The sequence below is a fragment of the Argentina silus genome, assembly GCF_951799395.1.
Source record: "Argentina silus genome assembly, chromosome: 9".
NCBI classification, from domain to species: Eukaryota; Metazoa; Chordata; class Actinopteri; order Argentiniformes; family Argentinidae; genus Argentina; species Argentina silus.
Window position 1 is genome coordinate 17,258,503 of NC_139663.1, and position 27,534 is coordinate 17,286,036.

Here is a 27,534-nt window from a genome sequence, read left to right on the forward strand (position 1 = left end):
TGTTCCATGACGATTTTTCCATCCAGTGATCCTCTGAACAGCTGCTCTTCTACACTTGGGTCACTGGCCCTGCTGGCACCCCCCCCACCGCCTCTCCCCAGCTCACAGAGCCCTACAGCAGGGCCATCCTCTCCTCAGCGTCCCACCTACAGTCAGAGTCCCCTGGGGTGGCCCGGGGCTCCGGGTGGAGGGTCATCCTCATCCAGCTCACCACCATGGTCATAAGCAGTCCCTGCACAGGGCCACCTGGCCCTTACGGTAGTCCCTGCAGGGGCAGAGGCGGTGGTACTTGGTGTTGGCCCCGGCACAGCTGAACAGCAGAGGGTCTTTCTGTAGGCTACATTCGCTCCGCTCCACTGAGAAGGCAGGGAAGATGTGATTCACCTCCGCCTCCAGGCTCTCACAATGCATCTCCAACCTGAGAGGAGACAGAGACAGACTCCTTATGCTTAGACACAACTATGAGATCACATATTGTACAAATTACTCCTGGCTTGAATATCATTATTCAAAATAGAGCCCAGTGATAAGAAAACATTACAATGAATTAAGAAAAAGCTTTGGTCAGTGGATTGAGATGAGACAATTACCTTCAAACAAATCAAGCAATCACTTTACCACTTTACTATGTTACAAAATGCTATTATTACAATGTTGTGACTAACTAAGAGTAATTTCAGCTAAAGTGCTACCAATCAAACAACAAGAACCGTCTTTAATCATCTCGACCCAAATGCAGTGGCACATTAAAATCAAAGGGGGTATCAATCTGTAACACAGATGGTGTTGTTTACAGAGGGAGAGGGCAGCTCACCCGCTGAAGGCCTCTTTGATGTTGATGAAGCGGTAGAGGGCTGGCTCACAGATCAAGCCTGCGGTCTGGCATGCTTCCACACACGACTGGCCATCCAGGGAGGCCAGCAGCCGCAGGGCACTGAGAGGAGGCCAGGAAAGGGGAGCGCTGGTGTTGGATGCCCAGGCCAGGGCTCTGGACTTGGGCAAGAGGATGAAGGGGCTGGGGGGGCTACCTGGCCACGTCCTGGAGGAATTTGATGAGGGAAACGGAGCTTCAGGCACACAGAAATCCTGTGGAGGACAATACAATATAATACAATACAATACAATGGCCGCAATCAGCAACACATTCAGCTCAGAGCTAGACATTCAGCTATCAGCAACACACTCAGCTGTGAGACATACATGACATCAGCATGACATCATTCATCATACACCTTCAGCTATTAGCTATACATTCAGAGGTATTCTGATTCAGAAGGACCATGAATCCAAGGGCACTTCTGGGCATTTTCAGGCCAGACATATTCTTATCGCTCTTCCTGGAATAATATACGATAGCTGTTATGCCACCAAGAATCAAACACAGGTTTGGGCAGAATCAAGGGAGAGGGACCACTGATTAGATTCCTCCCCCAGTGTGGGCTATTCATAAGGTGCAGGTAATAATATTTCTCTGACATCTCCCTCTGGTCCCCAGCCCCTTTTATTAAACAAGGTCCCAGCGCCCAGCAGCAATAACCAGCCCCCCCTCCAGCCCCCCTCCCCCAAACCCCCCCCACCCCCGCCCCTGCCCCCCCCGTTTTCTCGCCAGCCCCCCCCCCACCCCTCATCAGCAAAATAGTGTGACTGAGTGGAGGGCCAGCTCTACTCCCAGTGTGTGTGTGTGTGTGTGTGTGTGCGCGTGTGTGTGCGTGTGTGTGCGCGTGTGTGTGCGTGTGTGTGCGCGTGTGTGTGCGCGCGTGTGTGTGCACGCGTGTGTGTGTGTGTGTGTGTGTGTATGTGTGTGTGTGTACGTGTGTAAGAGAGAGTTGTGGGGAGCCGTGAGGGGAAGGGATCAGGGGTTCAGAGTGGGTTATCGCTGTCTGTGGAAGTGAGGGGAGGATGAGACTGTTGAGGTGGAGGTGAGGTGAGGGAGAGGAAGGCAGAGGGAGGTGAGGGAAGCGGTGTCTGTCTGTCTGTCGGAGGAGGAGGAGCAGGAGGTTATTGGAGCTGATTGGGAGTCTGAGAGCATCCACGCCGGGGCAGGCAGCAGCCTCAGCCTCCAGTCAGTCACGCCACACTGAGCACACTTGGCCCTGTGTGAGACGGACAGAGGTAGGAGCAGAGGGATCAGCACAGGCTGCCTCGTCGGACCAGACTGGCAGCTAGACTCTCGCTGTGAGGCTCTGCAGGGCACAAATCCACTCAGCAGGAGGGAGCCACAGTAATGGAGCATGACGATATGTGTAATTGTGGGAAGAAATATTAAAGGGCTGTTGATGAGAGACAGGCTAGGGTGTATGGGCAGTGTGTGTGTGTGTGCGTGTGTGTGTGTGTGTGTGTGTGTGTGTGTGCATTTGTGTATCTGTGTGTCTGTGTGTCTGTCTATATGTGCATTGCATACATGTGTTTAAGTGCAATACTGAGTGGACTCTTTTGTGTGGATACAGGATATCTCCATTCTGAGTTTGCATAAATGCATAAATCTAAGTGAGGGACCATAGAGAATAGAACAGTGTTCTATCCATTTTCTATTAGTGTTCAGTGTTCTAACAGTGTCATCTCTTTGTGAGGGACACTGTTCCATCTCCAAGGAGCCGAGGCCAGCGTGTCAGAAACACAAACCCAGTACATAAGCCTACCTGGTTCTGGATGTAGGCATGCACTCTCTCCAACATCCCCTCACAGGTGTATTCATATGGCAGGAAGGGCTCCACCTGCACAAACACACACACACACATTTACATTTACGTTTACATTTATGGTGTTTAGCAGACGCCTTTATCCAAAGCGACTTACAACAAATACATTTCTTTAAGTAAGTGAATCATCTATCCATCAGTCATCATAAGATAACGTAATCAATGCTCGGACCAGGGGCCATAGGCAGTCACAATGCTAGAAATACTTCTTTTTTTCTCTCTCTCTCTCTCTCTCTCTCTCTCTCTCTCTCTCTCTCTCTCTCTCTCTCTATCTATCCTCTCTTTTTCTCGCCACACACACACACACACACACACACACACACACACACACACACACACACACACACAATCACACACCATCCTGGACCCCTGTAATAGGATTGCTATAATAGTAATGGTATATATATGATCAGACAGTTAATCAAAGCTGACATATTCATTAGCGTAATTATGAATGGCTTCATTATGAACATATACCAGGCTTTGCTTCACATTAAAATCAATGACCCAATGCATCACAGGTGACAGCCTTTAAATTGATTTCATTCTTTTTAGCTGTGACCGCATCAACATGACAATCAATGGATTAAAGTCACAATCGACTATAGGTTATTTGTATTGCTGCCAGTAACCCGAGTTGTCTGGATCCATTTGACCAATCAACCTACAAGCACGGACAAATGCACACCTTTTCACAAGCAGTAAACAATGACATGAGTTGATGTCGGCAGGGGGTAGACTTCAGTGGAGTTTTTTCTAAAAAGCCTATTTCAGTTATGCAGATGACATTAATAGATATATGTTAGAGTGGGACGTGTTCATTCCATTCCACATCTCCACATCTCATGTCTCTAATAGCAGAGAGAAAGAGAGCGAGAGAGAGAGAGAGGGCGAGAGAGAGAGAGAGAGAGGGGGGGGGGTGCGAGGGCGAGCATGTGAGAACAAGAGTAAGAGGATAGATAGAGTAGAGAGAGAGGATAGAGAGAGAGAGAGAGAGAGAGAGAGAGAGAGAGAGGATAGAGAGAGAGAGAGAGAGAGAGAGAGAGTAGAGAGAGAGGATAGAGAGAGAGAGAGTAGAGAGAGAGGATAGAGAGAGAGAGAGAGAGAGAGAGGATAGAGAGAGAGGATAGAGAGAGAGAGAGTAGAGAGAGAGGATAGAGAGAGAGAGAGAGGAGAGAGTAGAGAGAGAGGATAGAGAGAGAGAGAGTAGAGAGAGAGGATAGAGAGAGAGAGAGAGAGAGAGAGAGAGAGAGAGAGAGAGAGGATAGAGAGAGAGAGAGAGAGAGAGAGAGTAGAGAGAGAGGATAGAGAGAGAGAGAGTAGAGAGAGAGGATAGAGAGAGAGAGAGAGAGAGAGAGAGAGAGAGATGGAGATCTCATTGTTTACCATCAGGGCACTCTGAGGCACCAGGGCTTTTAAATTGATAAATGGTTCCTTTTAGTGCTCACTTCCTTTTAGCGCTCAACTTATTAGTTTATTTCATCTGAGTTTAATGAAATGTATCTGGCACCTCATCAGCTATTCCAGAATGCAATTTGCCTTTTGGGCATCCATATATAATAGAATGAGAGGGGGACGGGGGACTCTATCCATAGAGGCTGATTTGAATTGGGCTGAGGAATACATTTCCATTTTTAAACGGACTCTAAAAACCATCTCCTGCATAGAAATCCACAAACTGACACACACCTGATGACAACATCACAGCAACTAGACATCCACACTTTTTTTCCTCTGTTTCTGTTTGAGACTGAGGCACTATTAGCCAGTCCTTCAGCCTGACCGCTGACCCCACCTCCACCTGATCCACTATGTGCTCGTATTCTCCTGCACCATCAGAGCCAGCGGGTAGACAATACTCTATTCTGGCTCTCTCAGCAGTCAGCACCGAGTCTATTTAGCATACCTGGCAGGTACAGTCGCACATTCTCCAATGCACAGCGGGTGGGACTGATTGGCACTGGCCTCCATGTTGGGCTAGTGACATATTGAGCACAGCGTGATTGATTAATAGAAAGTCTGGTAGACAATGCAGGAGTGTTGCCTGTGGAAGGCAGGAGCCCTCTGGAACACATTCCAGGTGTGTGCACAGTTTACCGGCTGAGACACTCCATCTCAGAAGCAATTAGGACTAACGGCTGCGGAAGGAGCCAGCTAAGCAGTTTGCTCTTACAGAGGATCCTTTGATTAAGATCTCAATTAGCAAAGTGGGTCAGAAGTGGAGAACGCAGTCTGAGAAAAGACTACATTATACACCTCCGGTACACCATTGTGCCATTGTTGTGAGTAGCTAATTTTCTTCATTAACATCTTGAGGTACAATGCAGACTTTTCCGTATCTGAAGGGGGCCTTAGTCGTTGTGAACAACCCTTATGTGAACATCGGTAACACGGGAAAGGAACGTTACCTTGGTCCTCATAATCTCACGGATGGCAGCGTCAAACTCGTGGGAGTTGTTGAAATCCACAGTGATGACATGTGGCCTGCCGATGTACTGCTCAGCATATGGATGCTGTGAGGACACCTGGTGGGGGAATGAACAGAATCCTGTATGAGCCAGTATGCTCACAGTCCAGCCAACACATGGATTTAGCCACAGTCACATACAGAGGCACAGAGGTCAGGTTGAGGGCGGTCCAGCATTAACTCACTGCCTCACATTTATTTACCTTACTTTACGGGCCAATACAGTCACAGTCCAGCCAACACATGGATTTAGCCACAGCCACATAGAGAGGGACAGAGGTCAGGCTGAGGGCGGTCCCGCATTAACTCACTTAATTTACCTTACTTTATGGGGACAAGTAAAGGTACTCTGTGGCATAGAGAGAGAAATACACTCACCTGTCTGGAGGTGGGTTTCCCTCGGAAGAACTCATGGTTGAGGGAACTGTGGGAGGGTTTGAACTTGGGCTGCAGGAAGATGCAGCCATTGGCTATGGCCTCTAGAGGGGCGGGGCCTTCATAAGGGAAGCCGAACCCTATGAAGAGCTTATGTCAGAGTGTGGGGGAAGGAAGACAAAATATAAGAATTACATCCCAGCCACTGTAAATAAATCATAAGTCATAACAGATGAGGTGCCTCTCCTTACCTTGGCCTTCCTGAGGAGCTGCTGCAGCTCCTGCTGGGGTAGCAGGCCGTGGTTCTTGACAAATGCAGGCACCTCTGGAGGGCGCTGTGTCTCGTAATAGACTGTTCCATGGATCTCCATGTAGCGGTGAAGAATAGCCAGGAACTTCTCCTTACCCTAGGGGTCAATGGAACAGATGGTTAAGACATATTGTATAATCAATTGACCACCTATAAAAAGGAAAACATTGTGATCTTAGCTCATTCTATGTACATGTACATGAAGGGTCATTCTCTAGGGAAAGGCTGAATAACTGTATACTGTGCTGCAGGTTGCAGGCTTATCCAAGGCAGAAGCAGGCATGTTATCCCTGACTCCATATGATCCTTGTCAGTCATCCTCTGGGATTCAAGAGGCTGCTCATCTTCTAAAGGCTAGCAAGGGGGGGGGGGCAACTCTCAGAGCAGTCAGACCCCCTCTATAGACAAGCCTCTCTCACCCACGAGCTGCAGAGTAGAGTAGAGAGTAGTCTGTGGCTGTCACCAAGTGCAGTGGGGTGGCTAGCCTCTGCTGCATGGGGACTGTTATATAGACAATTAGAGGACAATGTGGGCAGTAGCAGCAGCATCAGGAGCAAATGGAACATGGCCAGAGAGTGTGGAGGTCAGCAAGGGTTTCATCTGGGACTCAACAGCACCCTGGTCACTGCTCATGGGGATAATGGACAAGCTAACAGGCTGACCTGCTAGTAGACCTCCTCTCCTATTAGACTAACTAATGCAACCACACCATAGTATCAATGCAAGCAAACAACCCACCCAGCCGAACTGTGTGCAAATCCTAGACACACAAGGTTAAATAAAACACCACTTTGAGAATGTGCTTTTCATATTCACATTTTCTTTTGCCCTATATGAAATGATTAGTCAACTTCAGTCTTTTGCCCAAGGTAAAAAACTGTATTAATTCATGTGAAAACCACTTACTTGGGGAATACCATTAATTATTTACGAGTTAAAAGTCTTTCACGCATACATCATTTATATTCTCCAAATGTTGCCGCTCATTTTTCAAGTTGGGCAGCCTTGCAGTATTTTGGTGGAACATCAAGATGAAATTAGGAGCACTTTCCTTGGTCAGTTGAACATACTGTGCAGTAACAGAGGTGCTTGTTTGAAAAGCTGTTCATCGAAACTGTGTATATTCCAGCGAACATGACACTTAACGTGTAATGAGTTGAAAACACACGTGCTGCCTTGTTAGGTCTCATAACAAGGCCTTCTGTACTGAACTGTAATGCACTGCAAGATTTCCTTCTGCAGCCTTGCTAACCCTCCACCTTGATGTCACTGGAGATACTCATCATAGTCAATGTTTTAGCAAAGAAAGTAAAACTATTCTCATTACATGCAGTACTTTCAGAGCATTGATTCAAGTGTCATGAGGAGGTTAAACTCTCCACCTTTTCTTTGTTCCATAAACTGACAATCCACATAGGGGAGACGTTTATTGATCTGAAAATGGAAATGGCAGAATTGTACTGAGAGACGAGCTGAGGCTGAAACCATGACTACACTGAGGCTCACTGCAGCTGTACGGTACGTTGTTCACCTGATGTTCACCTGTTCCTGAGTTTATTTTTGTCTTTGTTTCATGTTATTTCATTTTTTGTTTCCTGTTTATTTTTGCGTTCCTCACCTTGTCTCTCGTTTCAGACACTTCACCACCTGCCCTTGTGTGTTTCCCCGCTGTGTGATTGTCTACCCCGCCCTGATTGGCTTCACCTGTTCCTCATCGTCCGAACCTTTTAGAATAGTAAAGACTATTCTATTGGATTTAAGTTTTTGAATCCGAGTTGTGCGTTTGAGTCCCCTGCCTGAGTACTCTAGTGATTACACTTGACATTTATGAAAATGTCAGTTTCAGTTAAACTGGTACATTTCAACTGGCACAATTATGCCTTAAATTCAACTGTGTGTGAATAGTATTAGTCCCTCTTTAATCCTGGCATGTAGAGAAACCAAACCTCTGGGACAGTTCATACTGAATTCAATGGAATTCAATTCATTTAGCTCAGCTGAAACAGACCGTATAAGGGAAAGTTTAAAGTGTCAGTTATTGATGAGAAGCACAGGTGTACGGTACTTACTTGGAGCTGCATGGGGGAGATCCATCCAGATTGCACCGCGGGAATACAGCAGGACATTAACACATGTAGGAGGGAGAACAGGCAAGGGAGAGGGGGAGGGGGAGTGGGAGAGAAAATAAAAGTCATGTAGCTAGTCTCTTTGTTCACTTACAGGTGTTGTATTCAGTGCTGACAGGCACATGAACCTCAGAACTAAGCAAGACGACAGCAAAAAGGGGGTATTCACAGTGTCAGGGGAGGCCCAAACACAGCTGGCATTTACGTTGTAATCTCTCGCCGCCACAACAATTCCATCCTGCCTCAACCCGTTCAGAGAGAGGGGGAATTCAATAAGCGCGCACGGCGACAGAACAAATGCAGAAGATTCCAGTGCGCCTAACCATGGGAGAGGCCGCCAGTCAGACACCATCAAAGATAGGATGTAGCTTGGAGGATCACTCTCAATAACAACGCTTGCCAGTCCCCCCCCCCCCCCCCCGCCCCCCTACCCCCCCCCCCCCCCCCCGCCCCCCTACCCCCCCCCCCCCCCCATCTCACACTTCTGGGCGTTCTCCTGGCGGATTGAGGTGTCATGCTTGGCAGATAGAAGAGAATAACTAGTGCCATGTTTCAGCAGAGAGGCGCATTTATCATATCCATGTCAGAATACTCTGCAGTGTAACACACTCCGCTTGTCTAAATGTGTGGAGATGGCGGTTGGCCCGAAACGCCGTGCAGGTTTGTTTTGTTATTGTAATGTGTTTACACAGACAGGGGGGGGGGATGTGTCTATTGGTCTTGTGAGAGCATACGATATTATATTATCTTGTACGATTCAAGGACTGTTGTACTTTATGCTGCATTTACGAACACAAAACCCTGATGTTTATAAGACAGAGTAAATTAATGTGTTACTTCTGTCCAAACCTCATGCAAATGTGGCAGATATACAGAGATAGGCATCCCAATCACTCTGTGGGGAAGCTTTCACAGCAGACATAAATACATATATGCCATGGTGGTTCTCTGTGGCTCAGTTGGTAGAGCATGGCGCTAACAATGCTTAGGTTGTGGGTTTGATTCCCACTGGGACCATATATACTGAAATGTATGCACTCACTGCAATGTAAGTTGCTTTGGATAAAAGTGTCAGCTAAATGGCATATATATAAATACATACTGTACAGAAAATACATTGTTGAGTAGTTTGTGGTTTGTGTCACTGTGTGTGCAGTGGTCACCTTCCACATGCTGGCCTCTTTGCCGTAGACCACGGCCATGTTGTCCACCTTGTTCCTCTGGATGCTCAGCTTCTCCGTCTCGTTCAGCTCCTCCGCCACAAAACCCATGAAGGAGTTGTCTGGAGTGTGTGCTGTTTGAGACAAACAGGGCAGAAGTCCACGGATGAGTCAGACATAAAACGAAGTGTTTCACATTCAGTTTCAAGTTTATTTATTACGTCTCATACAGGAGTGCAGGGTTAGGGTTAGGGTTAGGGTTAGTAAAATTCTTGGGCTTGGTTCCTTGACAATGCAGCATACAAAATACAAATAATACAAATAATACAAATAGTTGAATGACCACTGATGTCATGGAAAGGGAACCCTTTTAAACCATGACACAAAACAAGGCCTTGAACAATAAAAAATAAAAAAAATAAAAAATGCCTCTAGTTGTTATAGAATGTCAAGTGGTGAGCAGAAATAACAAACAGCTTTTCAATTTCTTTTTCAAAATGTTTGGTATTTCAAACCCAAGATAAAAATATGTATATATACCTGCTGAGTGAGGCTTGCAATAATGAGCATTTCCAAAACAGCAGGAACGCCACAGAACCCAGGCTCATCACACAGTTAATTGGAAGAGCACACACACAGCTGAAGTTTCCTCTCCCTCCACTGATCCCTGCTGGATATGTGTGTGTGTGTGTGTGTGTGTGTGTGTGTGTGTGTGTGTGTGTGTGTGTGTGTGTGTGTGTGTGTGTGTGTGGCCTGTGGTACTCAGTTCCAGCTCTAGGCATCTGTGCAGCCGCAGCTGTTCCTGCTCTCTCTGGTTTCCTCTCGTCTCTCTGCCCCTGAGCCTCCACTGTGAGGGGCCTGAGGCCTACAACAGCGCTCCACACCATCTGTGGCCGCACACACATGCACACACACACACACACACACACACACACACACACACACAGACACACACACACACACACACACACACACACACACAGACACACACACACAGACACACACACACACACACACACACACACACAGACACACACACACTCAAAATGCAAAAAATGAAAAACACTCAACGCTTTCCCTCTCACTGAAGTTCTAAAAAAAATAATCCATGTAGAACAGATATATAACCACAACCCTTTAGATCCAGAGTCAAGAGCTTAGGGCCAAAGTGCACTTGACTTACGGAACATGGTCATGTACTGCCTGGAGTTGAGGTTCCAGTAGCCCCAGTTGGTCCTGTAGCCGTGCAGGGTGGCATAGTCCTCGTGGTTGTACGCTGGCTCCGTGCCAAAGGTGTCGATCACACGGATATGGCACCTGACAGACACAGCAGGGGAGGGGGAGGGGGAGGTGATGGAATAAGTGGGAACAAAGACACCAGCTATATCCTCCTGTCTCTTCCCCCGAGGGCTTACAGACTGTCTGCACACGAGCTCCTCCGTAATCCTCAGACGGAGTGAATGCTGGTAATCGCTCCTGCATTCACATTCAGATGCCGTGTAACCTGTAAACGGCCGTGGGACTGTGATGCCTTAATCTATGGACAGTATTGGACTGGACAGCATGACAATACGATTAGACGACAAATGCTCAAAGAATACCATTACCACCAAACTAGAACACACATCTGAAAGCGGTAAGGTACCTCCTCAGCCACAATAGTGATACTATTATGTCGCTATGCAGACAGAACATGTCTGTGATAATTCTACAACAACGAAAGCCCCTGTCTAACAAGTACGATGCTATGGGAGCCCAGAACAATCTTGTTCTCAGGCTTGGGTCTTAGAGTAGTCAGTGGTGATGGATGCCACCGCGCCTCCTCTCTCCCTCATGGTGGAGAGCTAAGCCTGCCCTCCAGGTGAGAGGGAATGGGCTTTCGATCACACACTGATTTAGGCCACTGCAGGACCCTCGACCTGCCTGGCGAGTCTCCACAGGGAGAGATCACGGGAAAAGAGCCGGACTGGCCTGAGACCTGTCCAGGGGCTCCACTATGAGCCTGTCCATCTCAGAGTCTCTTCCGTATGGCCGAGAGAACAATAGCCGCTTTTCGGTGCTTCAAGCCTAGTGAACAAGCCTGTTTGAATTTCCATAGTTGGGCTTTCCAGTCCCGGCCCGTGTGATCTCCAGTTTGTTTACATTCTGCAGTTTGTAAAGTAGTGAATTATGGAGACACTAGACACTAAGACAAGGCTATTCAAATCCATTCGATTGTGTGGTTACAGTGAGCTAACTTGAATTAGGCTGGCTGCCCACCAATTTGGCCAGCCAACTAAAACACTAGGATGATAAGACTATCTTGGACTCGCTATTAACCGCGCCCTGTTTGGCCTCATCAGGACCAGAGGGATAGAGGAAACTAAAAGCCTGAGTTTTAAGGGTTAGGGTTAGGGTTATATAGGGTAGGATAATAGGCCTGGAGTAAGCCCTGTTAAAGCCCGGAATGCTGTCTAGTTCCCCTTCGTAGTGTGAGCACTCGATCTCACTGTGACACCATAGAGAACTTGACAGTGGAGTATTTCCACTTCTAAGGCTCTGGCCACTGTCACAGTTCTTGGTGGTGTGTTTTCTGTGGTGTCTTAGCCCTGTTCATATGTGTTGTGTGCAGGTTTCTGGGAGTCCCTCCAGGAAGAGGAAGCTGCCCCCTGACGGGACCTCTGCCCTTTCATCTCATCTACACAGGCTACCACGGCCTGTAGCAGATGAAGCAGCACATGGTCCGGGAGCGACTGTGGAAAAGCAGTTGACCTTGGCACGCACTGACATGCACGGCATAAGCCCCACTGTGAAAAGAATGAGAAGGGCAAGTCTCATAGTTTTAGAAGGATTCATTTTCCTTTTCTCCTGCCTTTGGAGACTGCCCACCTGACAGGACTGAACGCTGTAGGTTCATGTCATTTTGACAACAGCACCTAGCCACCGGATGCCTTTTATAGAATCCTTTTAGAGTCCTTCAGAGTCAAACTATACAGAGAAGAAGGACAGGAGCACGAAGCTCTTCCAGAGTCCTGAGACAGTGAGTGGACTGGAGACACATTGTTTTTATCACCAAACTCCATCAGCTCTGCATATCCAGTCTGGAGGAATCAATGGCTGCTATCAGATCAGCGTTGATTTATCGGAGTGCTGCATCTCTAAACAGTCTGGGGGCCTGCAGAGGAAATTAAAGTGTTGGCCTGGCAGACTGGGACAGTTGATAGGTATAGGTTAATCAAGCGACCTTGGATTGACACTGATGAGAATCGTTAGTTTCTTTCAGCAGCACGTACTGTCTGGGCCGGGCTAGGGCATAGAGTCTCATAAGAGATTGCTTGAATTCAAAGCAATCTGCATCGAAAGCCGTCTTTATTTGTGTTCTAATTTTCGTAATATGCGACGATGCATGTGTGCGTGCGTGCGTGCGTGCGTGCGTGCGTGCGTGTCAGTGTGTGCGTAAGTGAGTGAGTGAGTGAGTGGGTGGGTGAGTCAGTGTGTGCATGTGTGTTAAATGGAGGTTGTGGCAGAGAACATGGCCCCATCCTCCAGAGTATTCATGGGGAAATTTAACATGCAGCTGGAGAGACGAACAGACAAAATAGAATAGGACACAGCTCTGCATTGTCACGCAGCACAAAAGCTCTATCAAACCCAAGACAAATCATCTTTGCAACCGAGAAATAGAAACATGACCATCTCTACAATTCTCAATCACCTGAAAATGGCCTCGTAATGGTTCGACATTTGCCGAGTCAACACTTTGCATAACTTCAGGCAGATTACTTTACTGTAGTACACTCTAAAGTTCAGGATCTATACAGAGGACTCAGGAGTGATAAACTGTTCCTTTTCTCCAATGTGCTGCTTAGCATTTCTCTCAGTCTTAATCTGCTGGTCATTATTTACTTTATTGATTGGTGTGTGGGCCGTCTCTGCAGAATTCCTCTGGGAACACTTTGCTGAGGCACGGGGGGGGTGGGGGGTGGGGGACAACAGGTGACTGCAGACCAGCCAATAAGGGCAGCCAGCCAATAAACCAATAATCAATCATCACACTGAAATACAACTGCTAGTAGAAAAACAAATGTCACAAACAAACACCACAAACAATGTCACCTCAGACAGGCAGCAACCGTGTACGGAAACAGGTTTACAACAGTAAATGACGGTGTAGAGATTTTGCACGTAAGCTCATAATGCTCACACATAACACCCTGCATGCCCACAGACATGCACGTACGCACCCAGCACACGCACACGCGCACACACACACACACACACACACACACACACACACACACACACACACACACACACACACACACACACACGCACGCACGCATACACGCATGCACACACACACACACACACACACACACACACACACACACAAAGAAAGAGACTGACTTGTGCCTCCTCAGGGAGAGGCCCATGTACTGCTTCATCTGCTGCAGGCCGTGATAGTCGGTGTAGATGAGATCAAAGGGCAGAGGTCCCGTCAGGGGGCAGCTTCCTCTTCCTGGAGGGACTCCCAGAAACCTGCACACAACACATATGAACAGGGCTAAGACACCACAGAAAACACACCACCAAGAACTGTGACAGTGGCCAGAGCCTTAGAATAGATTTAGAGACAAAATACTCCACTATCAAGTTCTCTATGGTGTCACAGTGAGACTCCTAGTGTGTACTCACACTACGACGGGGAACTAGACAGCATTCAATAAATAACAAAGGGAATTGTTCTGCTATATAAAAGACGACAGGATGCTCTTGAAGTGGATCTGTCACGCCTATAGTGTTACCGCAGCCTCTTAAGAGAGCTAATTCTAACACTCAAAAATTGTTTGAAAGCTTTCCATGAATGTTCTGTGCTGTCTCTCAAGAGGTGTTTGTGTGTTTGTGTGTGTGTGTGTGTGTGTGTGTGTGTGTGTGTGTGTGTGTGTGTGTGTGTGTGTGTGTGTGTGTGTGTGTGTGTGTGTGGGAGATGAGGAGTTCAGGAGCCCGTCAGAGTTTCTCAACAGGGAGACAGCAGAGGCAGTCAGGCATACAGTACTGGCTCCCTGTGATCAACTCAGCCTGCCAGCGTTTCTCTCTCTCTCACCGCCTGGCCATTGCTGTCACACACACACATGCACGCACTGACATAGACAAGCACATGCATGCACGCACGCATGCACACACACACACACACACACACACACACACACACACACACACACACACACCAGATATCCAGCAGGGATCAGTGGAGGGAGAGGAAACTTCAGCTGTGTGTGTGCTCTTCCAATTAATTCTGTGAGCATGGGTTCTGTGGCAGTCCTGCTGATTTGGAAATGCTTATTATTGCAAGCCTCAGGAGATACGGTATATTTTGTTGGGTATCTTGGGTTTGAAATAGAAAACACACACACACATACACACACACACACACACACACACACACACACACACACACACACACACTCATGGACAGTCGGGAAGTAAAAAGAGGACAGTTGACAGCAATCTTTTCATAGACAAATAAGTCTGTCTGATGTGAGGGGAATGGCACCAGAAATCATTTGCTAAATTTACAGAAATAATAGGTAGAGGCACGGAAATGGGTCAAGCTAAATGTCTGACTCTGTCATGCTGTGCCATCAGCCTAATGGCCCATTAGCTGGGGAATGAAAGAGAGGGTGTGGTGAACCCTAAAACATCATCTTAAAGTTCCCCCTCTAAAATATAACATCCGGATAACAGAGAGGCACTCCTTTATGAAAAAAAACACAAAGATAAACACATTGGACTGCATTAGAGTGGAATATTTCACTTTGTAAAACTTCAGCACTTCCTCAGCACTTTACTGCAGTGTAAAAACACCTTGCTCTTTGAAAATTGCCAAAGGGACGGTAAGAATAATGCTGGTTGAAAACAGGCCCTGCCTGTTAACAGACAGACCATGCCTGTTATTTGCACGTGCGCACACACTCACACACACACACACACACACACACACACACACACACACACACACACACACACACACACACACGCATTGCCTTTAAGGTCTCTCACCCCGTTATTACCTGGTTCTCCCAGAGTGCTTCTCTGAGCTTCTACTAGCCTACAGTAGCTACAGCAGGTTAGAAACCCTATTTAAGCTGCTCACCTGTCCCTCAAAAGCCCACATCGTGACCACATGACCACCTATGGACCCCGAGAGACAACAGATACGGAGAATTGATGTATGGTGGATAACTGCACACTTGATTTACCATATCATAACTATGCCTAATGCATGGCTGAGTTGGGAAAGGTTGCCAAATGATACCCTGTGAGAGCGTTGGTGGGGCGTTTGTATGGAAATGACAGATATCTGCCTCCTAGCCATGCTTTTATCTCCCTGGCTGTCAGAGACGCACCCCTGCGGCTACCACTTATGCTAATGATGGTAACAACAAGACAGCGGGTCTGGCGAAATTGCCCACTCGTTATAACCATTTCTAGAAAATAGTCGGCTGGCGGGGGTGGAAATAACAATGAAGGAGTGCCACGGTTTCTAATTGACTCTGGAACAGCCGTTCTGTTTATCACTGACTCTGGAACAGCCGTTCTGTTTATCACTGACTCTGGAACAGCCCTTCTGTTTCTAACTGACTCTGGAACAGCCCTTCTGTTTATCACTGACTCTGGAACAGCCCTTCTGTTTCTAACTGACTCTGGAACAGCCCTTCTGTTTATCACTGACTCTGGAACAGCCCTTCTGTTTATCACTGACTCTGGAACAGCCCTTCTGTTTCTAACTGACTCTGGAACAGCCCTTCTGTTTATCACTGACTCTGGAACAGCCCTTCTGTTTCTAACTGACTCTGGAACAGCCCTTCTGTTTCTAACTGACTCTGGAACAGCCCTTCTGTTTCTAACGGACTCTGGAACAGCCCTTCTGTTTCTAACTGACTCTGGAACAGCCCTTCTGTTTATCACTGACTCTGGAACAGCCCTTCTGTTTCTAACTGACTCTGGAACAGCCCTTCTGTTTCTAACTGACTCTGGAACAGCCCTTCTGTTTCTAACGGACTCTGGAACAGCCCTTCTGTTTCTAACTGACTCTGGAACAGCCCTTCTGCACGTAGCCAAATCAAGCACAGCACACACTGGCTGACATTTGATGCATAAGTTAAACATGTTAAGTGAGACTCTTGGTTCATTCATCCGGATTGAGGAATTTACAAAAGTGGCTTCTTTCTAATTGTTGAAGTGTTCTTCAGAAAGGAGACTGCACTCATCTGCAGTAGGTCTAATTGCTTCCCTTTGCTGGAGTTTAGATTCCGGAGCCTGTCAGGGCTGCAAAAACAGTCCCAGCAATCAAATGCTTTTCAACTGAATTATGCTCTTCTTCTGAATTATAGGATTTTTGCAATTGCACAGCAAAAGGGAAGATTGCCTTGTAAAAAAAAAAGTTGTTACGCTATTCTGTAAATTATATGATATGAGTAAAGGGGTTAAACCAAGAAATACAGTAAGAGTTGGAGTCACAAAAATAATGCTGACAAAGATCTAAAAGATGCTTGATCGTTTGTGGTGTTATACATAGCTTCATGGATCCCCAGACAACGCTCAAAACAGCTTCCTAAACACACACACACACACACGCACACACACACACACACACACACACGCACACACACACGCACACGCACACACACACGCACACACACACACGCACACACACACGCACACACGCACACACTCACACACACACACACACACACACACACTCACACGCACACACGCACACACACGCACACACGCACACACACACACACACACACCTGCAAATAAAAGCTATTGATCTTGTGTGTTGTGCCCTGAACTGATTAAGTCAGAATTGCAAACTTGTGGAAACAGGCGGGGCAGAGTGTTCCCCTATAGTAGAGTTGGGGATAATGAGTAGAGATTGTGTGTCATACATCAGTGCTGTAGGCCGCAGCTTCATCCGTCAAAGGTATGAAGGCAGGCCCTTCAGTGCTTACACAAACAACACAGCTCTTCACTTATAGAGTGTTTCAATTCTCCTCGCCTCCACAACCCCACTCTCATAAACAGATAGCACTTGTCAAACCACTTGTATGAATGTACGCTTCCTGTGTTCAACCAAACAGCATCCAAACATAAACACTCTTCACTCTACCTGACTGAACTTAATCTGATTGCAAACGGAGCCCTGCTGCAGACATCCACAGACCTGTCATCATGCCCTGTGTCTACGGGTTTGCATTTCTGTGAGGTAGTGTCATGTTTTACCCACAGAAATTCATATGTCAGACTTAATTTCAAGCCTGACTGATCCAGAATCGGCTTATTTGTACCCGACTTTGGACTACTGTGTGGCAAACCTCTCACCCCTGTGTGTGCGTGTGCGTGCGTGTGGTGTGCGTGTGCGTGTGCGTGTGCGTGTGCGTGTGCGTGTATGTGTGTGTGTGTGTGTGTGTGTGTGTGTGTGTGTGTGTGTGTACGTGTCACACTGGTGACTTGGAATCTATTTTGTGAAGGGTGGAATTAGCATAGTCAAATCAGCGTGGTCAATCTAATACACACTTCCTCCAAAGAGGATCTACGAGCCATTCTTTCACCTTGAGAAGCAAGTAACAAGTAACCTTCAACCTTACCTTAGCTAAGGCTTCCTGGGGGGCAACAGTAGATTGAATGATAAAGCTTTAATATTATTGACAGCATACAGTTGCTGTGGCTTTCACTGCTCACATTGCTTGGTAGCAGTTCAGATCAGAGTCTAAATCTCGGAAGCCCTGATTTTAATAACCTGCCTTGGTCCTGCATGCATTTGAAAAACATGTACAGTACTGTGAGAATGATTCCAAGTCTAGATAAAAATATGTGTGGTGCAATAACGTGAGAACAAATGTCTAATAATGACAGAGTGCAGTGCAGTACGTGACTACATGAGGTACTGCTTGCCGATTCACTAAATCTGCTGTGTTCAGGGCTTTAATTGGATATATGCAAATCCCTGCAAACTTGGAGAGGAGAACAGGGGGATTAAATTTGCAGTTATGGAGCTGAAAACGAGCAGCAGTTTGAATGAAAGGCAACACACACACACACACACACACCCACGCACACGCACACACACACACACACACATACACATACACACACACACACACACACAGAACACCAGAGGAGAGACATCTGGGGCTGACAGTCCTGCTGGGAGTTTGAAGGGAGAGGAAGGGAGGAGGTGAAGGAGGGGTGGAAGAAGGGAGGAGGGAAGGGGTAATAAACTGTCACCCCATGAGATAAGCACCAGGTACTTTTGCTGTACCCCATTAAGGAGACTGGCCACTTGCACCATGGAAACTACGAGAGGGGGAGAGAGACACAGAGAGACAGAGAGACAGAGAGAGAGAGGGGGGGGGGGAGAGAGAGAGAGAGAGAGAGAGAGAGAGAGTGAAAGGGAGACCTGAGACTACTCAGCCCAGAGATGCAATATCTCTGAAAAAGTGGCACTTGGAGCGTCTGTCCGACAGTGAGGAGAATTGGCTGTGGCAGAAGCTGTAGCACGTTTGAATGGAGGAGGGAGGATGGATGATGAAGGGGGGAGGAGGGAGGAGGCCAAGGCCACAGGGTTCAGTCAGGGCTGGGGGGGGGCGGGCAGTGGGACATGGGCAGAGAGGAGTGTCAGGAGTGGTGAGGAGACCTGCCTGGCAGAGTGGCATCTGGCATGCTAATGATGATCCACCACAGGGAGCGGGCCATGAGAGGCAGACTCAGACGTTGCCTCTGTACAAGAACAAAAACAACAGCTTCCTCTTAATGTCAGCCATCCATGCACCCTCTCGTCCGGGGCTGTATCCTGGAGTGCTTATTGTTTTGGTGCTGAGTATCAGCCGCCCAATTAGCATTTCATGAAAATGCTCTGAATCCAATCAAATTAAATTCAGACTTTATTTATATAGCGCCTTTCGTGCCAAATTGCAGTACAAGGTGCAATACAACAATTCAATGAAAATACAACAATACAGTGAAAATAAACGGTAATATAAGGAAATGATAGCATAGGAAATACGAGACATGATAGAACATAGAGACCAGTGCAGCACAGTAGAAGAGGGTAGATTAAAATAAGATGGATTAAGAGAATGCTAAGATAAAAGGGTATGTCTTAAGATTCTTTTAAAGGTGTTTACAGATTGTGACGCCCTCAGCTCCTCTGGTAGGCTATTCCAGAGGCGAGGACTATAGACACTAAATGCCACTTCCCCGTAGTTGTTTGTCGTCACCCAGGGAACAAATAAAGGCCAGTGCCAGAGGACGTGAGTGATCTAGAGGGAGCATATATTAAAAGCATGTCTGTATAGTATTCAGGCGCTACTCCATTGAGTACACCAATAAAATTATCTTAAAATCTATTCTAAAACTGACAGGCAACCAATAAAGGGACTTCAGGACAGGTGAGATGTGTGCTCTCTGTAGCTTATATATAGCTTTCTTAGGTAGACCATAAAGGAGAGCTTTGCAGTAATCAAGCCTGCTAGTGATAAAAGCATGCATAAGTCTCTCAGTATCCACCTGGGAGAGAAACGGTTGCATTTTAGCAATATTTCTAAGGTCATAAAATGCGGTTTTAGTGGGATTACTGACGTGAGATTCAAAATTCAAATCAGGGTCTAGAAGCACGGCAAGATTTTTTGCTAGGAGTTTGGCATTTTGTGCCAGGGATTTTAAGTTGGTGCACAGTATCTCTCTCTGGACCTTTGCTCCGATAATTAAAACCTCTGTCTTATGTTTGTTCAGTTGCAAGAAATTATGTGACATCCACAAGTTGATATGATCAATGCATTGAACCAGTTTATCAAAAGGGCTGATGTCATTGGGTGATAAAGAGATGTACAGTTGTGTATCATCGGCATAGCTGTGAAAATTAATCCTGTGATATTTCCCAGAGGCAGCATATAGAGACTGAACAGCACAGGTCCCAGAATGGAGCCTTGAGGAACCCCACAAGCTGGGGAAGGATCTGAAAGGTGGTTCTGGAGTCCCTCTGGAGTCCCTCAGCTCTGGTTGCTACAGCATATCAATGTGGTGCTAGTGTTAGAACCTGTTGTGCCCATTTCTTTTATTCCAAGGCTTCTTGGTATATTTTTCATTAAAAAAATAAAAAAATAAAAATACTGTATGAACGATATGAAAAAATCTGACACAGACAGACACACACACACACACACACACACACACACACACATAGACACACAGTGGTTACAATTTACATTTTAAAAATGTGGTTAGACAGCAGTGTTGCAACATACACCATTCCATATGGTAGTGGAAACTGGCAGACGATGCGGTTTCCTGCGGCCATATGCTGCACGGTACAGTCTTCCAAATCAGAGAGCAGAAACTGACAACCCAACACAGGAAAAGGCATCAAACTGGGCTCTCAATTTCATTTAGCCAACACATTACAGAATGCCTCTTTGAAAAAAAGATGACTCCACATCTGAAACAAGTCTACAGAAACATGTTGTCCCCCATGGCCAATCAGTGTTATTTCAGAATTTCAGTTGTTCACTATAACACCCCCCCCTCTATGGCAAGACGCATCATTTCACGATCGTCAAAATTGTCCCAGTGTTGTCTGAGATATCGTGTGTGACATCAACATGCGAGCATGCAAACATATGAACGAACAGTGAGCGATCCACAGTCCCCTCCCTAGTTTCATCGTGGTGGACAATTATCATGTATCCTGATTGTATCATTCTACGCCCAAATGCTTTGATCACTGTAAATCTGCTCTCAATTCCAATATTCTAAAAAAGTGCTGTGCACTGCAACACAGTATACTATACACACACACAGACACACACACACACACACACACACACACACACACACACACACACACACACACACAAGGCGGCTATTTTGTTAACAGTGTTTTTTTAGTTTGGAAAAGACGAGAAACAAAAGCACATCAATGGAAGCGCTGGAGGGAGGGAGGGAGCCCAGTGGTACTTGTAGTTTAATAAGCCTCTGAGGGTGATTTGTTGGAGTAAAACACGAGGGGTATTTTTGCGATCCTCCTTCCCCTCACATAAAAGGGCTGTGGCTCTTTTCAACGCCAGGAAAAGAGGAAATGGTGGTCCTGGTGCTGATTTTCAGTTCAGATCAATTTGAAACACAATTGCCATTCACTGAATGGCTCATTCAGAACCTCTAATTGGACTCTGGCTCAGGGTTTAAAACCATAAGCGCACCTTTTACTGTGGATCACCTCTGTTACTGTGTTAATGTGGGCTCCCAGCTTTGCCTCGGGTCCACACTAATCCAGCCTAATAGACATAATTGGCATTCAAAAGCCACTGGCTAAATACATGGAGAGCCCCAGAAATAGAGTAATTCCCTGCCTATTAAATTGGAGTGGAGTGTAGAGGACAGAGAAGTGAGGGAGATTCACATGTATCCAGTGGTGTGGTGTTCAGAACAGTATGAGAGAGAATACTAGATCAGAACCGACTAAACTAAACTAAAGTCTCCCTCTTGCACACACACACACGCACGCACGCACGCGCACGTACGCACACACACACACACAAACACACACTCACCAGAATACCTTTCTTCCTTGTACAAGTGTTGGGTGAAGGACAGTCTGTGGATGCAGGCAGAATAGGAGGACAGGGGGGGTCACAATATTTATCCAGGCAGCTCTGTCAGACTCCCTCTCCACTCTCTCTCTCTCTCTCTCTCTCTCTTCCCTCTCTCTCTCTCTCTTTCTCTCTCGTCTCTCTCTCTCTCCCTCACTTCACTCTCTCTCTCGTCTCTCTCTCTCTCTCTCTCTCGTCTCTCTCTCTCTCCCTCACTTCACTCTCTCTCTCTCTCTCTCTCTCTCTCTCTCTCTCTCTCTCTCTCTCTCTCTCTCTCGTCTCTCTCTCTCGTCTCTCTCTCTCTCCCTCACTTCACTCTCTCTTTGTCTCCCTCTCACTTCACTCTCTCTACCCTCCTCAGGTGTTGATACGCCATGCTCCAGTGCTAGCTAATTACCCACGTTGCACTGGGAAGAGACAGGGGAGATCCCCTAGCGGAAGTGACAGCTGCCTGCGCTGCTCGGCTAAGCGCCCCAGGGCGCCTTTTAGCACATGACATGAGATGTTATTCCCTACAAATATGATGTCACAGCCACTGAGTCTCCGCACTGAGTCTCAATTAACCTCACTCCCCGCAGCAGAGTGGAGCCATCTCACTCTCTATCTACTTTTCGACCCCCCTCCTTCCCTCCTTCCCTCCCTCCCTCCCTCCCTCCCTCCTTCCTCTCTCTTCACTCTCAGCCTAGTGACTCATCTGCCTGTCAAGGCAACCCAGCAGAGGGTCACCAATAACCAGGTTGTGTACAAGGTAACACAACACCTTTCCCTGCATTGCAGCATCACTGCGACTTCAACAGTACAGTCATGTAAATCAAGGAAGGTTATCTTACAGATTAGACATCACCCCCTCAGAGGGCGAATATCAGTCTTTTAAAGCTGGGGGGGGTTTCTGTGCAAAGAACTTGATGAATCTGTCTGCTTCTCACAGTCCAGAAATATCACAGAGAGACACAGAGAGCAGGCATGGCATCTGCAGGGGGAAGTGAGCCATAAGCTTACTGGGAAAAAAAATAGACTAAATGGCAAAAATAGCGATTGGAACCGAGACATCTGAAAAAAACTACTGTACAGATTTGTATGCGAAAGACAGAGCCAGGGCACTGACTACTCTATGGAGCCAACAGAGAGAGAGAGAGAGAGAGAGAGAGAGGAAATTAAAACAACATTTTGTGACAAATTAAAAGCAATTACACGATCCCAGCCAACGGCTTGGCTTCATCCAAACTACTGTAAGCACCGGGTAACAACTCTATCTGAAGAGAGGCAGAACAACAATATCAACCATCCTGTCCACACTAGAGCCGCTGCAACCCATCTGATGTTATTATTATGATATGTTTGAGGGGCTGGTGAAGAGCGGGGAAGATGGGAGGATGAAAGCTCAATAGATACAAACCCTATAGGGGAATCTGTGGGAGCACAACCCAACCCACATAACGATCTGTCAACTTAATAGTGAGTGGGAGATAGAGAGAGAAAGAGAGAGAGAGAGAGAGAGAGAGAGAGAGAGACTGAGAGAGGGAGAGAGAGAGATGTTCTATTTTTCTATTCATTAATGGTCCTGGAAGGGGATTTATGAACATTCAGCAGCTCTCTTTTACCAGCCAATTTGAGAAGATAGGATCATAAAAAGGAGTGGAAAGTGTACTGGGTACTGGGGGGGTGCCTTTTTCTCTGTGTGAGCAAAACGGGATATGGTTTCAGTCCGATAAATCCAATTGGCTCCCATTTCAACCTTCCATTATATTTTCTCTAAGGCTGCACATTCCATTTCTTGATGAATGGAAAGCAGCATGGTCCTTAAAGTATTCCATGCTGCATTTATATAGATACAAATATACCAATAAACACACTGTCTCTGCCTCTCACCCTCTCTCTCTCTCTCTCTCTCTCTGCCTCTCACCCTCTCTCTCTCTCTCTCTCTCTCTCTCTCTCTCTCTCTGCCTCTCACTCTCTCTCTCCCTATCTCTCTCTGCCTCTCACCCTCTCTCTCTCTCTCTCTCTCTCTCTGCCTCTCACTCTCTCTCTCCCTATCTCTCTCTGCATCACACATATATAGATACAAATACACCAATAAACTCTCTCTCTCTCTCTCTCTCTCTCTTTCTCTCTTTCTCCCTCTCCCTCTCAGACACACACACACACACACACACACACACGCACACACACACACACACAGACACACACAAACACGCAAACACACACACACTCCCAAGCAAATACTAAAATAATTGAAACCTTCTGAAAAAAAATGCAGCTTTGGCCTTTGCTTGAATCTTTTTGAAATGGTTCTGAATTGCTGTCGTCTCACACAATAATAAACATTGGTAATAGCGTTCCCAGTGTTGACTGAACGCAGTAATTCAATACTCCATGGCATCAATTAGTAGTGGTAACAGCGTGAGCATCTCTCCAACCTTACTGATCTCTCCAGTCAACTCTTATCAAAGAAGCTTTTCTTGCTGAGATTTGAGATCAGAGGGCAGTTCTAACTCATTAGTTGTTCTGCCTCTCCCCCACAGTGAGGAAGATGTTTTCAATAACACGGTCACATCATCTGGCTGTGCAATTCCTTTCAGCTTCAAGTGTGCACTGGCAGAAAACCGACAGCATCCTACATCTGGAGGTCTGGGCTTAAACACTGTGATTTTGACCAGACTGTGTGAAGCAGGAGAGGGTAAAGAGACGAGGGTAGAGAGAATGAAAGAGGCAGGACTGGGTCCCGGAGACGTTGAGGGTATTTACTCCCAGACTGATCGATCCGCTCTCTGAGCTCCAGCAGTCGCACCTAGCCGCTTGAGAATCAATAGTGTTATCTTTTATTATGACACACAGGCCACACACACACGCACGTACACACGCACACACGCACACGCGCACGCACGCACACACACACCCTCACACACCCTCGTTATCAGTCTGGGGTCACTGAGCTGCGGAGGGAAGGAACATGACGTCTTGGTTTCGCTGTGCCAGGCTGAAACATCAATCCACAGGGACAGGAGGGGATTATCGGTGTGTGGTCAGATGTGACCAAACAAACACACTGTGTGAGACCTGAGAGGGGCTGACTCAAACATAGCTACAGTACATACTGTACGGTATCATCCAGAGAGAGTTTAGACAGTGTCAGGGTTTTGAGAGGTTTAAGGACTTTCTTTAACGATATCGTCTGTGTCCTGGAAAAACCTTGTGTCATATTTGCGGTTTCATGGCCAGGACCAAGAAAAGTCATTCAAAACAACTTGTGAACCAACAATAAATGGAAGTCACAATTCGGTAAAAGAGAAGCAACTGACTTACTTAGTTGTATGTTCAGTTGCAATTGAACAACAGGGAGAGCTTAGAGCAAACACAAGGCAGCTCAATGGTGCCAAGGTCACAGTACTGGAGCAATAATTGAAGAGAAATGCACGGAATACATTGCGGTTGTCTAATGAGCTGTTCATGGTGCTTAAAGAGCATTACTGTAGCTCACTGCCTTTTAAAGAGAGATGGAGGTGGCCACCAGGATCAGAGATCCCATCTAGATCTAAATCCCATCTAGAAAGCAGCTGGAGGAGGAGGACTCACCCCTGAAGCTCCTTGAGAGAGACAGAGATCTTGAGGTTGTGTCCCAGGACGTGCAGGGCGGTCAGGATGTCTGCCCACTGGACCATCTCCCCCAGCGGACCCCCCTTCAGCACCTTGGGACTGAACACGTCCCCCGACTCCTCCGTCAGGAAGCCCACATGGACCAGGATCTGCCAGAGAGAGCCAACACACAGGGGAGGGGTTAATCAAGATTATGAGTTATCAGGATGAATCAACACACAGGGGAGGGATTAGTCAAGATTATGAGCTATTAGAATGAATCAACACAGGGTGGCTTGGGGGAGCCTGGGCTCAAATAGGGCCCCACATGAGAATTTAAATATCCTAAAATTGTGAAACATTTCTTTATTGGGCACCCATAAAGGTCGTGTGTCGTAGGAACCCTGCGAAAGAGGAATCAAATATCAGATTCACAAAACCAATTAGCAAAGAGATTCATTGTTAGGATTAATTATTTATAATATGGATGAATTACAATAAACTGAGTAGGCCTAAGTGTGCTAAAGGGACATAAAAAATGTTCAACATGAAGCATTTCTCCTCAAGCCATTTTCAGCAAAACACAATCAGAGAGAGTATGGAGCTAGAATAGTAATTGACCTATTGTGAGCCTAATTGATATGCATAATGGTACAAGGCAGTTTTAATTGCTGATGGGAAAAGATGAAATTTCCAGTCTGTTAAATGTGTAATGAAATTAGGCAGTGTGATTTCTCAACAGATGGCAGGCTTTCATTTCGATGCAATTACGTCTCGCCAAACTTTCTCATCTCACTTTTAAGACTAAACTACAGCATTCTCATCCAAGTCACCTCTCTCGGGGGGGGGGGGGGGGGGGGGGTTTCTGCTAAACACGGGTGCTTCAGTTCTCAACAATGCCTGACACACAATGTTCTAGGACACTGTGAGTGAAACCAGCCAAATCAAGACTTTTGAATTGAACACCGCATGGTCTGAAAATAAATACATAAACGGCTGCACGCCGATACAGGACGACTTCACCTTCACACTCAATATTCAGCGACGCAAAGGGGGAGATCGATAGAAACCATTTTGAGTTGTGTTGTGGAGAATGTGAAGGGACGGGCTCGCTGCCAGTCACTCTGAGTGCCTTTGAAAAATAGGGGACCCGTCGTAGTGTGATTACACCTCCCCGCCCCATAACCCAGCTAGACGTAGCAGAGGTAGCTTGTCACTCTTTCTGCCTCTTGTATTTTCTGACGACCAGGGAGTCATTATGTGGGTGCCGCTGCGCTGCAAGGGGTTTCTTGGCATGCTGCACACCACCTGTCACCTCACCAACCTCAACGACTGGAAATAACGGGCACCACAGGAACTCCTTTTAAGGAAGGGAAAAAAAAAAGAGTGCAAGAGCAGGTCGGGAAATGAGTGGAGAAAAAAAAAAAAGGGAAAACATTTAGACCGGAGATTGCCTATGCAGATACAGTACAGAGATAGAAAACAGAAAGAGAGAGGGAGAAAAGAGGCGATAGAGAGAGAGACAGTGGTGCACAGCAGAGCAGAGAGAGAGAGAGAGAGAGACAGGTGGAGTGATAGAGAGACAGACAGGTGGAGTGATAGAGAGAGACAGTGGTGCACAGCAGAGCAGAGAGAGAGAGAGAGAGAGAGAGAGACAGAGACAGAGAGAGACAGGTGGAGTGATAGAGAGACAGACAGGTGGAGTGATAGAGAGAGACAGTGGTGCACAGCAGAGCAGAGAGAGAGAGAGAGAGACAGAGACAGAGAGAGACAGGTGGAGTGATAGACTGCTGTCTAGTCCTCCGTGAAGTCTCACTTCAGTCAGTCTATTTCCGTCGGCAGATTATCCCTCTCTCTCATTGGATGTTTTCACGGCCCACAGACGTTCCTCTCCGTCTGTTTTCTAAACAGCGCTCTGTCTCTCCCAGCAGCTGAAGCCAAAAGCCCAGAGGGTCCAGTTAATGGACAGTTACCATTACTGTCAAACACACCATTAAAAAGAACAAAGCTCTCTCTCTCTCTGGTTTGGAGCCTGAACAAGCAGAAGGCTTTAGAAGGGATGTTCTCTATGTTGACAGCACTGGCACTGGCTTATCAGGAGCCAATAGCTCTCTGAAGGGGACAGTCATGAAAAGGAGGCTGATTAATGTTACAAAAATCTCTTTGGCTGAAGAAACCAGATGCTGTTTTTG

The 27,534-nt window shown here is 46.7% G+C and overlaps 1 protein-coding gene across 1 annotated transcript in view; it reads right to left on the reverse strand.

Annotated features, from left to right (window-relative positions):
* Nucleotides 1–219: 219 nt before the first annotated feature.
* mgat5b (alpha-1,6-mannosylglycoprotein 6-beta-N-acetylglucosaminyltransferase B) overlaps nucleotides 220–27,534 on the reverse strand; it is a gene marked incomplete at both ends in the record, with an annotated part of 52,340 nt that continues 25,025 nt past the window's right edge. Inside the window, 10 exons of the mRNA XM_083677990.1 lie at nucleotides 220–418; nucleotides 815–1,086; nucleotides 2,640–2,714; nucleotides 5,108–5,224; nucleotides 5,545–5,691; nucleotides 5,793–5,948; nucleotides 9,141–9,271; nucleotides 10,321–10,454; nucleotides 13,524–13,655; nucleotides 25,343–25,512. Of these exons, the coding sequence (XP_083534116.1) occupies nucleotides 220–418; nucleotides 815–1,086; nucleotides 2,640–2,714; nucleotides 5,108–5,224; nucleotides 5,545–5,691; nucleotides 5,793–5,948; nucleotides 9,141–9,271; nucleotides 10,321–10,454; nucleotides 13,524–13,655; nucleotides 25,343–25,512 (1,533 nt within the window). The remainder of the gene's footprint in view (nucleotides 419–814; nucleotides 1,087–2,639; nucleotides 2,715–5,107; nucleotides 5,225–5,544; nucleotides 5,692–5,792; nucleotides 5,949–9,140; nucleotides 9,272–10,320; nucleotides 10,455–13,523; nucleotides 13,656–25,342; nucleotides 25,513–27,534) is intronic.